General features: G+C 44.1%; 1 protein-coding gene across 1 annotated transcript in view; it reads left to right on the top strand.

Moving 5' to 3' along the window:
• Positions 1–17,084, top strand: part of LOC111236029 (non-muscle caldesmon-like) — a 37,967-nt gene that overhangs the window by 3,980 nt on the left and 16,903 nt on the right. The window contains exons 2-6 of the mRNA XM_022764617.1: positions 10,038–10,184; positions 14,370–14,757; positions 15,747–15,877; positions 16,117–16,357; positions 16,735–16,872. Coding sequence (XP_022620338.1) covers positions 10,038–10,184; positions 14,370–14,757; positions 15,747–15,877; positions 16,117–16,357; positions 16,735–16,872 — 1,045 coding nt within the window. The remainder of the gene's footprint in view (positions 1–10,037; positions 10,185–14,369; positions 14,758–15,746; positions 15,878–16,116; positions 16,358–16,734; positions 16,873–17,084) is intronic.

Below are 17,084 nucleotides of genomic sequence, written 5' to 3'. Positions count from 1 at the left end.
AGAGAGAGAGACTGAATTTCCTCAGAGTCGGATTCTTCAGTGTTTGTTTGTTTGTTTTCTTCTCTGTCGTTCTCATGGATGGATCAACTGAACGAGTCCACCGGGCTCCGGCCCCCGGGGCCCTGGAGGTCAGGAGGAGCCCCTGCCTCCTAATGAAGTTAAATGTTAATATAATAATAATACTGTGACAGAGAGACGCAGAACAGGAGCGGTGGGTGGGGTGGGGAGGGGAGGGGGGGCTGAGTGGTTAGGGTGCGTACGGCGTGGGCGCAGATGCTCGGCTGGCAGGACTTCTTTCCCACACTAGAAACATTTCCTGTTTCTAAATAATAACGCCCAAATAATACCTTAAAAAAACTAGAGTCGCGGTCGTATCCCTCCGCCACAGTTTCAGATCACATCCCTGTTTATCCGGAGTCGTATACAATATGAACCATTTGTGTGAAATTTTGTGAGGTCACACAGACCTTTGATCTTTGACCTTTGATCACGAAAACCCAATCAGGTCATCCTTGAGTCCAAATGAATGTTTGAGCCAAATTAGAAGAAATTCCTTTGAGGATTTCTTGCGATATCGCATCCACCAGAATGTGACAGGCGTACAACCTGAAAACAATATGGCGGCTCTGATTGTCGCCGGCGTGGAGGAATAAAAAAAAACAAACATCTGAATCCTGAATATATTTCAACGAGTACACGAAGTCGTAGTATTAAAGTAGTTTTCTATAGGAAGTACAGGTTCTCATGTGGGCTAATTATCACATGTGCTAACGAGTAGCTCCCTCTGTAAGTTCAGTGAAGCTGATGCATGATTTAATGAACAGGATTAAATGAAGTGATTTAAAGGCACGAGTGACTGACGTGGCAGCTACATCACAAACATGTTCCGCTCTTTGCTGAATACTTTCCCAGTTCCTCTGGACTCCGGGAAACTTTCAGGACTCCGGCCTCTTCACCTCCGCTCTCTTGGTTGTTCTTTTGCTGCTTGTCATTTTTGGCCATTTTAAAGACGAGAGTAGATCTTCAGATGCAAATCACACACTGGGTTTATTTTCTCTGGTATCGGAGAAGGATGCCCCTCGCTGCGTGTTTGTGGATTTGGGTTTGTTTAGGTTCACACTGGACAAATACAAGAGTCTGATGCTGCGCTCGCTCGCTCCTCGGCGTCCACGTCTTTTAAACTTCATCCAACATGTCTGACGTGTTTGTTTGTTTTATTGCTGACTCCGGCTGCACGTTTCTTCCCCCGTCCTTCCAGTAAAATCCTCAGAGCAAACAGGCCACTCAAACTTCAGGGATCGGGGGGGGGGGCGGCAGACACCCAGACGTGCAGCCATAACATGGTGTTTACTGTCTGCTGCGGGTCTCAGGGGGGTTTGTTGGACTTCTGGCCTTGACAACTGGTGTGTGACTGCATGCTGGTCTCTGAAGCGTCCAGGATTCAGACAGCTGGTGATCGGCACTGTGCTACTTCTCTCCTTTAAAATCAGGATGAGTTTCTTCTTCTGTCCCCGATCAGGGAACAAAGCGACGTCTGATTAAAATGTCTGAAAGTCAGAGATGAGGGGAAGAAGTTGTTTTGACACATGATCCAGGTCTGGGCACCTTAAAACATTCAGTTCAGGAGTATGTGTTATTAAAAAACTAAAGCAGATATCTTATTGTGGACATTTACATTTAAAGTCAGATGTCTGGTAATAAAACAAGCTGTCAGGTACGTGGCTCAGTGCCGGCACAGCCGGCTCTGTTCTGGCTGCGGAGAATCAAATGTGAGCCAGCTCTGGTCCACATATGGCTGCCAGATTTGGGCCGGTAGTCCGGGAGTAAACTGTATCCGAAGCCTTGGAAGCTTTACGGCAAATTGGCGCCTGGAATCGACACATCATGCGTAACGGATCCAGCGTGAGTCCAGCAGGCTGTTGCTCTGGACGGTTTGTGTGTTACCTCAAAGAGCTGCAGTGACGACGTCCATGTAAAATGTCTGAGATGTGTAAAATCATACAGAAAGTCCCAGAAACATAATATGACGTCGTTATTGTTGTGCTAACCTTGACATAACCTCGCTACTAAACAGCTCACTCTGCTGCTGCACAAAACACCTTAAGTTTTCTACTTCAGTCTGACTCCTAAGGTTTAATTTCTCCTCAGCTGAGGGAGTTACTGAAGGGTGTTGCACAGAATCTCTTAAAAAGGTTTCCTTAGTTAAGGAAAAAAGTTGAGGCATTTGCAACAGTGAAAGAGATTTTACAGCGGTAAAACTCTACTGTTTCCACGGAGACCGTTGATTTGCTGCCATTACCGCTATACCTGACTAGAAGTACCATTTGGCATAAAACCGTAAAGCGATCATTAAGCTGCGGAAAGTGGAGGGATCCAACTGTAGACGCTCGGACGAATCATGAAGTGACCGTGATGAAAAGTCAGTTCCTCTTCGTTAAGGGCGTCTCCCTCTCTTCATTTATTACTCGACCACGTTGCAGTTAAGACGGAGTCGGAGGCGCCTTTAGTTTTTTATCCTTACTTTGGTCGCTAAGGTCTTTTGTGCAACGGTTTAACTGACTTTAAGGGATTCCTTGAGTATAAAACTAAGATAAGGAAAAAACCTGAAATACTTACGTGCACGTTTTAAGTGAAGCTTGAGGAGAAGATTTAACGGTGTTTGGGCAACTGTTTTTATTTAATGAAAACTTTAACTCAGACTTATCTCAAGGTGTTTGGTGCAGACTCCTCGGAGTGAAGTGATAAAGTTAACGTCCATTTCCAACCTCCTGTTCAGTGGCGGGGACGTCGCAGCAGCTGTGATAAATCAGTCAGTGTGAATCATATTAAACAAGCAGCAGTTTGACTCTGAGCAGGTTGAAGCCCCCGGCTCCTTCCTCACAACTCGTCTGGTGACTGCACTGAGTTTTTTTTTTTTTCTGGGAAGTGGCGTCTCTCAGTTGTCGTGTCAGTGATTCAGTGCCCTCCGCCGCCCCGACTTGTCTCAACACAACAGTGACTTCATCTCACAAACGTCTTCCCACCGTCCTCGTCTGTCCCGCGGAGCCTGGCTGGCTTTCAGGCTGAAAGGAAACCATGTTATTATTGTGTCATTCAGCCGACTCATCCAGCCGATGACAGCATGTGTGCTTACAAAAGAGCAGATGAGGGTTTAATGCTTTCAGCCGCTTCTTTCCTCCTCACAGAGGACGGCTCCCTCTTTCAGCCTCGTTCCGGTGAAACGTTGCCGGACAATAAAGTTAAAGCCCGGGACAAGTGCGGGCAGATAGAGACCAACACTGTGTGGTTTAGTGGCTCTGTTGGCAGGTGGTGCAGCTTTCATCTGGTTTGTGGGGATGTGTGTCGTGTTTCTGGTTGTAGCTGTCGGTTGCTTCTAATTTCGGTGATCACAGAACTGAGGGCTTCTTTTTCTTTCATAAAATCTTGTGCCACAAATCTGTTAGCAACCAGCTGTGTCTCCAAAACACTGGAGAACTTGTTTGTTGCTTAAAGAAACAGTCCAACGTTGTGGGAGCTCATTTATCACGTATCATGTCGTGCTCTCCGGAGTCGGACGAGAAGATGGATATTAGTTTCTCTGATGTCTTCGAAGTACTCGTTTTGACCAAACAACCCAAAGATACTGAGTTTATTATGATCACATGACACAAAGAAAGCAGCAAATCTATTAATTCATTGGAACCTGCAGTTGTTTTTTTGGCAGAGAAACTGTTATCATCCATCACAAGAGAGAAAATCCACCTATCAACAAATCCAGGTCTGTCAGATTTACATGTTGGAGCTTGTCTATTCAACAGGTGTAGAAATATGAGACTAGAACTGAGCATCAGTCATAGGTAATCTTTTGTTAAGATGCAAATACATTTTCAGGGTGTCAGGTAACTGTAAGAGGAAAATAAGTTATTCATAACCCTACAGTAACTTTCTTTGGCCACCTGGGGGCAGTGAAACAAAATGATCAAAATCGCAATGTGGCCAAAGTGCAATATCAAAATAATTTTTTCTTCAGTGAAAATAAGATGCAAAAATTACCATTCCCACTATATTCTTGACTCGCGTCGCATACGTAATACCTGTAAAAATAAATGCTAAATAATAATTTTTTTTTGCGTTGCGTTCAGTCTGCGTTCCACTCAGTTTGGAGTGGTGTTTGAGTCCAGTATTCCCTCTTTTAGCTCCATGTTTGGTCTCCACCAGCTGCTGAGGGAAACATCTGTCTCTTTAGCTGCTAATTGCTCCACAGCTGATTGATTCACAGAAAATAGACCTGGTGGACCAATTAATAGTGAAAATAATTGTAGTGATTTCTAGGAGACACGGTTGATTTAATGTTTGAAATATGATTTTCTTTTTTGCGTTTGATCATCTTCTCTTTATTTTTTTCCTTTTTCTAATCAAATTATTATTTTTCTTTCTCGTCTTTTTTCAGTTTACTTTTTATTCTGTTTCTTCATGTGCTGTTTTTGTTGTTGCTCTTGTCTGTTTACAAATCTTTGTTTTTCTGTTTTCCCTTCAGTTTTCTCCTTCCTCTTGTCCATTGATCACAGTCATTGTGAGATGTAGCTTCACTGATAAAACACAGCTACAAAATCCGATTTAAAAACTTTTTTTTTTCTTATTTCAGAAAACAAAAAGATCTTTAAAGACTTTTTAAATATCCACAGGAAACACTTTTCTGTTTATAACCCATTGCTCCCTCATGTTGAGCTCAGGGCTCAGGTGTGTCTCCTGTCAGTCACACCGACCTCCGGGGCTGAAGGACACTTTGTCAGCCGCTGTCTGAGGAAACGTTCGGGGAGGCAGCGTGCTCAGTCTTGCCTCTGGTGTCAGTTTACAGAGAAACAACAAAACTGAGGACAACAGAAAAACCTGCTCGACGCCCAACCGCTGACAAGAGAGAGAAAGTGTTCAGTGCATGTTGTTGCAATTGTCTGGAGAGGCAACGTAACCCCGACACAGTCCAGGCCAGATTTCTGCCCTGCTGCGATGATTAGACGACACGAGGAGGAGAAAGAAAAAAGAAAAAGACTTGGTTTTGATAAAACACAGGATGAGAAGGAGGAAGTAAAGCTGCCGGTAATCCCAGCACTTTAAAATCACTCAGAGAGGGGATTAATCATTTGGTCCGAATCAGATGTTTGAGCCGGTGCCAGGTATGACTGAATCCCACAGCGCTGATTACAGAAAGGAGACGTAATGAGAGGGCAGAGGAGGCAGAGTTTAACTCAAACAGATTTCAACACCCCTGCTCTCAATGACGACTCAGAATAAACTGAGAGACCAGGAACCAGAGCCAGTTCTCATACACCACCTCCGCTCCACTGTCGGGCCTCACACCGTCCTCCACATGGCCACGGCTGGTTTAAGGTCACAAGTAAATATTGGTTTTGAAGCTGCAAATAACAGCAGATACTCATGGTGCTTTATTCATTTCTCATTTCATTTCAAAACATGAATCCATCGTCACACCTTCTCCTCGTCAATACGGAAACATTTCCACATCTAATCCAAGTGTTAAGCAACTTTTTGAGGGTTAGCCTACATTACTGCTCATGTAAAAATTCAAAATACTTAACTAAAAATAAACAGCAAATCTGGAAGAATCTGAGGCCTGATGCATAAATATATTACAAATAACTCTGTAGTCTGCAAAAACATAAACACAATCAATGAAACTGGCTAATAACTATAAATGGATAATGTTTTATTCGTAAATTTTCACTTCATTTTCACTTCACATTGTGAGCTCAGATTCTCACTGGATGTGTGGGGAGTGGCATAAGCATTGAATTTGTAGGTCTAAGTGTAGTTACTTAAATACCAGAGGAAAGGCTTTTATTCTGAAAGTCAACTGACACAGTGACTGCTGCTCCACACATGTCCAACACAAACACTTGATTCCACCTGGCCTCTATCTATCAGAGTTTTTCTGGGTCACATCAGAGAAACACCCAGCTGACACACATCCAGATGTGCACCGGCCTCTCCACCTCTGCCCCCTCACTCACTTCCTGTCCGCTCGTCCTCGCCTGCCCACAGGAAGTACGGAGAGGAGGAAGTGAATCTGATGCTGACGCCTGTAGGGCTAATGTAGTTGCAGATATTTTCACTGATTCCTGTAAGTGTGGAAAATGGCTGCGCCCCGTCGGCCTGTTTGTTATGTTGTAGCAAAGGCCAGGAATCACGTTTAAATGGCGTGCAGGCGCCATGTGAGGCGGAAACATCTGGCTTTTTAGCAACATTGGTGGTAGCCTCGTTAAGTCTTCTGTTTACTCGCCGTAGAGTCGTTTTTTCAAAGACTGCATAGGTGGAAAACGTGACGCAACCTCGATCCAGCGCTGTGTGGATGGATCACGCCTTTGACCTTTAACCTTTAACTCAGTCACCTCCAGCTGCAGAAATTAAACCTGCATTTCAAACAGTTGCACCTTTTGAATTGTTGCTTGTTTCCACACTGACATCAACTAGTTTGTGAGGCGGCTGTGGCTCAGGAAGTAGAGCGGCTCGTCCGCTAATCAGAAGGTCGATGGTTCGATCCCTGGTTTCCTTCCAGATACTGAGCTGTGTGTGTGTGAATGGGTGAATGTGGCATGTAGTGTAAAGCTCTTTGAGTGATCAAGAAGACCAGACAAGTTCTGTATAAGTCCAGTTAATATTTAGACTGATTATTTTTGCATTTATTTAGAAAAACAACCAAGAAGAAGAAACGATAGGAAAAGGCTGAAGCTGAAGAACTAGCTAGAGTAATGGAGGGAGGTGAAAAGCTGCAGGAGATGAACAGAAAACATGTTGACGCTGAAACCAAAACACTCCTGAGGACGAATTTCATCATCGCTGAACAGAACTTTTGTTCCGGAGAGTAAAACCAAACCAGCGCTGAGAACAAAGAGGAGCTGGAGTTTGTTCTTGTATCTGCCGAAGGAAGGACGGGGGAGTCCGGGAGGAGGTGACGCTGCAGCTCGTAACTGCATAAAAGCTGTGAAAATCTGTGATGATGCTGAGGGGTCAGAGGTCACAGTGAGTCCCGTCTGTTAGAGAGCGCGGAGGGAGGAGGAACAGATGCATGCTGGGAGCCATTAGGGGTCTATTAGTAACCCAGAAGCCAAATTGTGAGTTTAGTAACTCGATACCTGAGCGACCACATGGAGCTTATTGACCCGTTAGTCCTCCTGAGTCCTCCTGAGGCTGGAACAGGACCCACATCAACACAGACCAGGACCAGGTTTAACTTCTGGATCGTCACTGAGCCTCACATCGGCCGAGTATCACAAAGCTGGTTATTAACTGTTCCTATGGAAACAATAAGATCACATGACCAGAATAAGAAGCTGCAGAAACACTAGAAATCATTTCCAAATATTAAAGTGAGGCTAAGGACATAAATGAGTCCGGTAATTAGTGAATTGGTGGTAATTATGAACATGTGATGCACATAAAAAGTTAAATAAATGACTGTTTGTGCTGCCAGAGCAGAGATGAAGAGGAAAATTAGTTCATATCTGACTGAAATGTTTATTTATAATCATGGGGAATATTTAACAGTGTGTGGATGATGTTTCTAATAAAAGACAACAGAGGGTTTAGTGCAGCTATAATCACGTCTTTATTTACTGTGGTGAACTGAGTGGAAAGTCTGACACAGCAAAAAAGATTCCACTGATTTATAAAAATATCTGTCGTTCTTTATTGTTAATTGTAAACAAAGCAATCTGATTGGTCGGTGGTCGGGCTGTTGACAGGATTTTAACCTGCCCTGCATCGGCTCTGGTTACCATGGTGATCAAAAATCTACGTAGGTTTTCACGCTGGCAGACTTCTTCTCTCGTGTTCATGTTTGTCCTCATGCAAACGAAACAGAAGAAACATTTCTACATCCAACAAGTTTAAACAAAGGTCTCAGTGATGATCTATAATCCGGACGGAGTTTTTCCAGATGAGATGAGTTTTATGGAATTAGGTGAACTCCAAACCACAGTTACAAAGCATAAATAAATAAAAGTCTTTTAGATAATGTTTCAATAAACATTAAACTTTAACTAAACTAAACTTTAAAAACTGAAGTCTTTGATCAAAGAACTGTGACAGAATAATAACTGCAAAAGGAAAAAAAAGTTGATGTATTTTCCCATACACAAAAGATATATATGTACATATAAATTAAAATGTGTAAAAGTTCTATATGAAACCTTCTAGAAATTTGAATAATTTAATCTACATAAACATACAGATTTGTATGGGCTAGACATAAATGTCAGTATATGAAATTGTTCCAATTCTAATAGGTTTCATTTATAACTTTTACATAAGTGTTTTTATTTTATATGTACATTTATATCATATATGGAAATTCAATATATATATATATATATTACATTTACATGTGGGGGAAAAAAATCCCACAAATTATCACAACCCACCAAAACAAATCCTACCCACCGGTGGAAAACTGTCCAATCAGGGATGTTTAAACCAAACCAAAATTATTATAGATCTAAAAGTTGTTTTTTCATTTTTTTATATCACTTAATTAAGAGTCTTATCTGTCCAGAATAAAACAAACAATGAAAACGTGCAACAAGAGTCACATCTCCACTTACAACTGAGGACCAAAGCTTCCAGTGTCGGTGTAAATCAGGGCGCGTTCGCGTTTGGCTCGTCGTCTGTGGATAAATAAAGATTAACGGTGTTTGTAATAAATACAGTGACGTAATGGCGACACGAGGTGAGGAGCACATGTGTTTATCCTGCACATAAACAGCCCAGTGTCACTTCTCTTCCGAGGCTCGGCAGATGTCGGTCTGGCCGGAGCTCAGCCTCTTCAACGGCTTCACACACTCTTTTGTTCAGGAGGCCTGAGAGACGACGATGAGTCAGGGATCTGTGTCGTCGGTTACAGGACAAATGTTTCTCATTTAAGGCTTTTATTGTTTCCTAACCACCAGTGACGAGGGAAGTCATCTGTGTGGAGCAGTTTCACATGGAAAAGTCCAGTGTTTAAGTGATTAGTTCTGTAAGTTTTCAGCAACGTGGGGGATTTTCTGTTTGAGGATTGTCACTGATTTCATTCACAGAATTACAGATATGATGGTTTTCCTCTCATTATTATAGCGCTGAAACAAGAAAAGGTCAATCCACCATAGACTTTAAATAAAGATGGTTCTAGCCTCCATGGTGGCACCTAAAGAGTGGTTTTGAAGCTCAGAGTGAGCTGCTCCACCGTCGCCATCTTGGCAGTGTCTGACTCCGCCCATAACTCCCAGCTAATCCAAAAATGGTCAAAGAGGAGGGGGTGTGTGTGGAGCTGAGATGTGGATTCATGTCTGTTTGTTGCTCACCTACCTGTCACTCAAAGAGGCCACGCCCTCAATTCTCCAAAACTTTAGTCCTTAATGAAATGTAAAGTGAGTTATATAAACAGGTGAGTTATATAAACAGGTGTCATGAAGGAGGAAATTAGCTCTAGAGACCAAAACAGTTTTTGTACCAGGCTGTAAACATGTTTATTTCTGCTGTAAAGTTGGACATTTTAACATGGGAGTCTATGGGGACTGACTCACTGTTGGAGCCAGACTCTAGTGGCCATTAGAGGAACTGCACTTCATTTCTCAGCCCGTAGGTTGGCGCTTGGTATCCGATCCATTTTTACCGTCAGATTTTCTCTGTTTTATATCGATGTAAATTAGATATTTTGTGGTTCTGGACTGTTCACAAAACAAGATATTTGAAGATGATTGATTGAGAAGATTGCCAGGTTCATCGATAATGAAGATTATTAACTGAAGGCCCAGTTATATCAAACAGAGAATAATCATTCTGATCAGTAGTAGGTTGTTTGTCAGTATGGAAGTAGGGGAGAACTGGAAGAATGGAAAATGGATGGAAGTCTTGGGTATAAACAGTATTTATGGAAATGAAGGCAAATGACAGTAATCCAATAAAACAGTTGAATTTTACTTCAGTACAGACTTGGAATAAACAAAGTCTTTTTTGTTGCTTCACCCCTTCGTTAACCACGCCGTGTCCCCCCTCCCCTCCAGGCTGACGGCTCAGAGGAGCATCGAGGACGCCGAGGAGGCGGAGAGGGAGCGTCGCCGAAGAGCCCGAGAGGCTTCATGCCGGAGGAACAGCGGCTCGACACCCGGAGAGTCGTCGCCGGAGAACGGGACGCCAACAGAGGAGAACATGTAAGTTCAGAGAAAGGGTTTTCACACCCGACCTATTCGGTGTGGTTCCACCTTTTAGTTCTGCAACCAGACCACATGAAAAGGTGAAGACTTATGCTTTTAGATGTTTTATTACAGAAAATGTTTGAAGCCCATGAACAAAATATTCATTCTGTATTTTATTGATGAATTATAGTGAAAATAAATTACTCCCTTTTTTGCTGAGGACCCCCAGGAACCCTCTCAAGGATCCCTGGAGGTCCCCGAACCCCACTTTGAGAACCACTGATCTAGCTGCTTTTTGGATCTCTAAACTCTTCAGGGTAAAAAGTGAAACTCCAATCTTGGAGATGTGACATGATTTCACTGGACATTATTGAATGAGTCTTTGCGGCCTGAACAGTCCTGGTTCTGGTCCTGGTTCTGGTCCTGGTTCTGGTCCTGGTTCTGGTCCTGGTCCTAGTTCTGGTTCTGGCCCTGGCCCTGGTCCTGGTCTCATGCTAAAAGATGCAAATACAACAACAAAGCGTGTCTGGATTCCTCGTCCATGCAATCATGGGAACGGAGGAAGTTATTAAGTGCAGAACATTATTCACTCACTCACCTCGTGTCCAGCCACTTCCTGTACGAGCTGCTAACTGTGTGACTGGATTTTATTTTTTTTTTCTGGTGATAACTGCGAGTTTAAAAGTTTGTCATCAAGTTTCCCAGCTGTGAAACTCGAAGCTCGACGTGCTGCAGCGTCGCTTTCCCTCCTCGCTGGTTTACGGGTCCTCACGGATGTCTGGTTACGTAAAACAAATGTTTCCATTGGGAAAAGCTGCAAACAAGCTCTTTCCTCCCCCGTTGTGTTGATGTGAAGACGAACACACAGCTGCCTTCTCATTACACGACCTCCAAAGAATGTTTACTGCAGAGCGTCTCGAGGGAAAACCACCGCCGCGTCAAAGCCTGCGGCGTCTCCGTCGACTTATAATCTCAGAAACATAATTACAGCTTGCACCTCCAACACCTTCGCCTCCGTCACATCACAGGCTCAGCTGGTCTCAGGCGTGAGGCAGCTCCGCCGCTGGGCTTTGTAATTGAAAGGCTTTTCTGTTGGTGATGTAATGCTGTTTTGAAATCCCTTCGTGGTAAACTTGTGACATGATTTCCTGCCTCAGGGAAGGTCGGAGGTCAAGTTTGAGTGTACAGATGTTGGTCAATCCTAGAGGTTTTTTTAAAGGTTTTGGTTTCTACATCTCATCATCGTAAGACTGTAATTCTTTCTGTCCACTCTCACCTCCAAGCCTGTTGGTTCCTGCAGAAGATTTGAATCTTTAAAAACAAAAATACAATTAGTATTTGAGTGGCAGCAAAGAACAAAACACACCAGGGTTTTTAGGAGACATTCAGTTTTTGGTCTTTTTTTTTTTTTAGCTAGGCTAAACCGAAATGAGACGGCCTTCTCCGTTACTGTTGTAAAGCGTGGCTCCTGTTGCCTAGCAACCTTGACTACGCGTAACTTTTTTTCACAAAAACACAAACACAAAAACAAGGTTTTTAAGGCCCTTGGTTTTTACCAGATGTACCGTTAGCTGGTAAACCCAGTACTTCCATTTAAAAGTGTAATCCTCGCGCTCTCTGTCCGTGTTGTTTGCTTTCATTCGTTAGGATCCGATGGATGGAGCCTAGTCGCATCACTGTGTGTTTTCAAATGCAGCCGAAGGGATGTGTTTTAACGTCAACTTGATTTTCATTTCCAACCAAACTTTGACGTCTGTCCGATGGGACAGTGATGTCCAGTGCCAGCTGGGGAGATGGAGTCACAACATGGTTATCTTAGCTTAGCATAAAGATTAGAAAATGCCTGGCTCTGCTCAAAGCTACAAAACAGAAATGTAAAAATCACAGTTTGTGTTTTTAAGTGAAGCGAAATGAAACATGAAAGTTTGTATCAAGTTAAAATATCGTCTTAAAATAATCTATAATATATGTTTATACACTAGTTATATAGTAACTGCTGGTATGAAACTGAAGCTCATAATGGTTTGGTTTTGAAAAAGTTGATTTGACGAAACAGAACCGCTCGTTAAGGCTGATTAGCTGCCGAGAGATCAGGCAGAGACTCCCATCATGCAGCGGGGCCTGCGCCGGGCGGAGCGGCTGGGCATTTTAATCATGTGGGGAATGCTGAGTGAATTCCTTTCTGCCAGCTCCTGGAAACACAAAACACACTTTGATTACTTAAAATCAGCAGGGGGGGAACAGAGGGAGACACTGTGCTAATGACTGGAAAGCTGTCTAATGAGAAGTTTAATTAATCAACAATCGGTTGGAAGTTTGAAAGATTTAACTGCAGTGAAGTAGATGACTGCGCGTGCTGCAGAGATTTCCTACCCAGCAGCTGTGTGGCTGTTTGGTGATGGAAGCAGCGTCAACAATGACCCACTGGAGCTTCACATTTAACTCCTGATGTGTCACACTGGAAATGAACCGGCCTGAACCCGACCCGGTAAAGTATCAGATTTTTGAGGGTCAATGTCGGGTCATTTTTATCGTGGTGAAGCTTTGGGTTCCGGTCCAGTTCAGGTTTGGTTTTCTAATGTAATTCATGAAGAAATTTCTATATGTACAGCAAATTTTTAACCCGCTACTATTACACATTTTGGGCCATTAAACCACTGCAGAAGAGGAAGACGCAGCAAGATGAGGTCGTTAAGTCTGAGCTCAAACGATGGAAAACCATGTGGAAAACAAGTTTACGGTTTTCTCTTCGCTCCACAGATCTGATGTTTCATCGTCATTGATGCGACTTATCGGTTCTTCTCTTAGTCTCTTTCCATTGTGTTTAGTTTTTATTGAAACATCAACTTTTCCACCTCAGCAGTGATGCATTAGTGTGGTGAACTAATGGATGGAATAAGGAGACGTTTCAGGAAATGCCCAAAGCTTCCACGTGTTTACGAAGCCCTCGAGCAGCGGTAGCAATTACAACTCTGGTCCATTGGGAGCGATGGAGGAAATGGGGGGCATTAATGTACAGTCTCTACATCCAGGATCTGGATGGATGGACGGGTCAACAAAACAAAACATCAGACCGTGACTCAGGAGACCATCATTCGTTTCCAACCAACAGTCAACGTTGGTTTCTTTTTGATTGTTCCGTAACCTTAACCCCGAGAAGTAACTTTGACCTAATTCATGATCTTTTCCCAACACCAACCATTTGTACCTGAATCTAACCGAACTTTCACCATAGTGGTGTCACATCATAAAACAGATTTGCTTCTCCGACACTGGTTTCTAACAGTCTGTCATTTAAACCAAACGTCCTGTTGGAAATAAAGCACAAATATCACGCTGACTCTCCGGTTGGTGTCAGGTCTCATATTTGGCAGGACCAGTGATGCAGGTCAGGTTCAACAGGGTTGGGTGGTAAAGATTCAGGTCCAGGCCGAGTCTCAGTTTTAGGTCTCGCAAAACTGCGATAGGTCACTAGGTAGGTCGTCATTTCAATGGAAAACATTCATATCTTCTTAATAATACAAATTATTATTACTCTTATGGTGTCCGAGGACTGGAGGAGTCATCTCAGCCGACACCCTGTAATCTTGTATCTGACATTATACAAAACAAAACTGCAGATATTACACCAACCTGACGCCCATGTTTTAAATAAACTCTGCAAACCAAACATGTAGAAGAGTCCCAGACACATTGCTGCATGTGTTTCTGGCCAGTCTCCATTTCCTGTTTTCACGGGGTTGTTATTTCAGCTGAACCAGACGCTGCTCATTCATTCATCTGTCTGCTGCGCTCTGCTGCTAATGACTCTGTGATCACACAAGCTGAATATGCCACAGTGTGGACGCACCGACCTAAAGATCGATAATGGACATTTTTATTCTGTAATTCTTGGCCGTGATTCCAGGTTATGTTCACGGACTTTGTTCACTGTTGTTTGTCCGTCCTGGACTGACCCCCCCCCCCCTCCCCTGCAGCCAGTCTAAGCCTCTGTTTCTGACTCGAGGCCTTGTTACAAAAATCTAATGCCTTTTGAAGGACAGAAGCTGAAATACGCTCCTACAGTGAAGATCAGACCTCCTGTCAGATCACCTGTAGTTGTTACATGAAACCTGTGACACCTGCCGCTGTCTCACATCAGTCAAACTTTGTCAGTAAGCCGCCCTGACCGCCCTGTCCCGTCTCGCTCTTCCTCCTCAGGTACGACAGCGACCTGAAGCCGAGCGGCTCTCCGTCTCTGGAGGAGGACGAAGGCTTCAGCGACTGGACTCAGCGCAGAGAGAGACGGAGGCAGCAGCGCCTGCAGGAGCTCAGCCAGGGCGGCGAGGAGGACGAGGACGAAGAGGAGGACACGATAAACAAAGCTGCGCCCGCCAAGACCGTCCAGGCCTCCGTCACGTCCTCCAGCCGACTCGTGAGACAGGAGCGGCAGGGGACGGACAGGGCCAGGATGGAGGTGGACAGAAAGAGGGAACGTGAGGAGGAGACGGTTCGAGCCGAGAGGGCGAAGAGGGAGGAAGAGGAGAAGAGGAAGAGGGAGGAGGTGATGACCAAGAGGAGGGGGGAGATTCAAAGGCCAAAAACAGAGGTAAGGCTTCCTCACCAAACAACTGAGCCGTTTAAGATTTTAATAATTCAAGAAACGTCAGACTTGTGTCCTGAGTTACTGGAGACAAGTTCAGCATCATTTGAGACGAATCCAAACCATGTCTCAGTCATTTCAGACAGCTCTAAGTCAAGTGTAAGAGTAACTAGAGAGAAGTCTGTTCCTCAAGTCATTTGAGACGAGATCAAACCTTTAAATGTTCAAGACAAATCTGAGTCAGATCTAAAGTCCCAAGTCATTTCAGGGGCGTCAGAGTCGAGGGTTAGGTAATATGACAGTCTTTAGTCATTCGAGGCCAGACCGGGTCAAGCCTCAAGTTATTAGAGACACAACAAAGTTTAGTTTCCAGAGTGAAGTCTTGAGTCGTTCGAGACACGTTTGAGTCAAGACCAGTCCAAATCGAGGCATTTGACACAAGTCAGAGTAAAGTCTTAAAATGTTCAAGACAAATCTGAGTCAGGTTTAAAGTTTTCTGAGTCCAGTCCCATGGACGAGGACGAAGAAGACGACAAGTCAAGGGTTAGGTAATATGACAAGACAGAGAGTCTCGAGTCAACTGAGACAAGTTGGGGTCAAGTCGCAAATTATTAAAGACGAGACCAAGTTTAGTCTTGAGTTGTTGTTTGAGTCAAGTATCAAGTCATTCTCAATTAAGAGTTAAGTCTTACATGATCCAAGACCGGTTCAAATCGAGTCTTAACAGCATTTAAAATGAGTCAAAGTCAAGGTTGAGTTTATTGAGTCTCAATTATTGAGTCAATTTTTACAATCAGGTTTCAAGGAGGTGAAATCCAAGTCAACTCTCAAGCCTTTACTGCCGTCAGGTCGAACGTGAGGCCAGTAGCTAAATGTGACGTCGTCCTTCAAACACTCTGAGGTTCAGTGTTTGTGTTGAGTTTCCGGTCGCTCAGATTGTCGTATATAAGAAGAGTTCGGGTGGTGATCCTGTGTCTCTAACCTTTCGTGTGCAGGTGGAGAAAGTCAAAGTCTCCTACACGTCGAAGGTTTTCCTTCACCAGGAGCCGAAACACAGCAACGCCAACGGAGACGCAACCAGTGAGGAAGCGACGTCATACATCAACAAGACAAAGAGATCCACCAGGTGTGTAGACCGTCCTATTTATTCTCTGATGAATACTGTTTGTTAAAAAGGCGAATGTTTGACTCTCATCAGCCAGTACAGGAGCAGATAACTATTTATTTATGGGCAGGAAGTCAGAGTATCCGGTCTCAGCTTTCAGAAAGACCTTGAACACAGACCTTGGACACTGTACAGTCCAGAGTCTGGTCATAAATGAAACTTTTATTTTACGTTTAATAATTCCCCTGGTGTGTACGTAGCAGAGCCACGGAGCCGGAGGAGGCGGAGGCCATCCTGGAGACGGAGCAGCGTCTGGAGAAGATCCGACGGGGCCTCCAGGTGAAGGAGAGCCAGGAGCTGGAGCAGCTGAGGCACCGACAGGCCGAGGCCGAGCAGGAGCTGGAGGAGCTGAAGAGGAGGAGGGAGGAGAGACGCCGGGTCCGGGGGGAAGAGGAGCGCCGGAGGGAGGAGGAGGAGCAGCAGCGGCTGGCCAGAGAGGAGGTGACCACGACTCATTGAAAGATTAATGTGTGAACGACTGTAGGAGGTATCGCTCAGATATCTACTCGACCAATCAGACGGGTCTATTTTAACTGAAGTATCACAGATTTCTTACTGAAAGTGGCCTGTTAAAAATCTGAAAACTTTCCAGGACAGTTTACATATAAAGAGCAGCCAGTCCATACTTTTATCAAACAATGGATCTTTTATGTGTTCTGGCCTTTTTAAAGACGGATGAGACAAAGATAGAGACGAGCTGGGGAAGAAAGTGGAACACGTAGCAGCTGAAGAGACGGATATTTCTCCCAGGAGTTGGTTTCCTTAATTAGAGCCACACAGTCTCATGTAGAAAATGTGTTTTGTGCCCCCGACTCCAGGAGGAGAGGAGACGGATGAAGGAAGACATCGAGAGGAGGAGGATGGAGGCAGCAGAGAGGATGAAGAGCCTGAGCACGTCCAGCGTGGATGGAGACGAGATGTTCAGTCCCATCAGTCCCAAAGCTCCCACACACAAGGTGAGGAACACCTGAGGAGGAAGTGCAGAGGAGGCAGCTTATTCACTTATCATACTTATACATGATTTACATCTCCTGACCTCGTGGTTTATTCAGTGACATCATATGTTGAACAGCAGTGAACCGACAAGTCTCCATGTTAATTATTATTTTGTCTCCAGATTCAAGGACTGTTTAAGAAACTTTCTGTCGGATAAATGTGGACGGAAGAC

This window comes from Seriola dumerili, unplaced genomic scaffold (assembly GCF_002260705.1).
Source record: "Seriola dumerili isolate Sdu_G_001 unplaced genomic scaffold, Sdu_1.0 BDQW01000550.1, whole genome shotgun sequence".
In the NCBI taxonomy this organism is placed as follows: Eukaryota; Metazoa; Chordata; class Actinopteri; order Carangiformes; family Carangidae; genus Seriola; species Seriola dumerili.
This window is presented reverse-complemented; position numbering and strand designations above follow the sequence as displayed.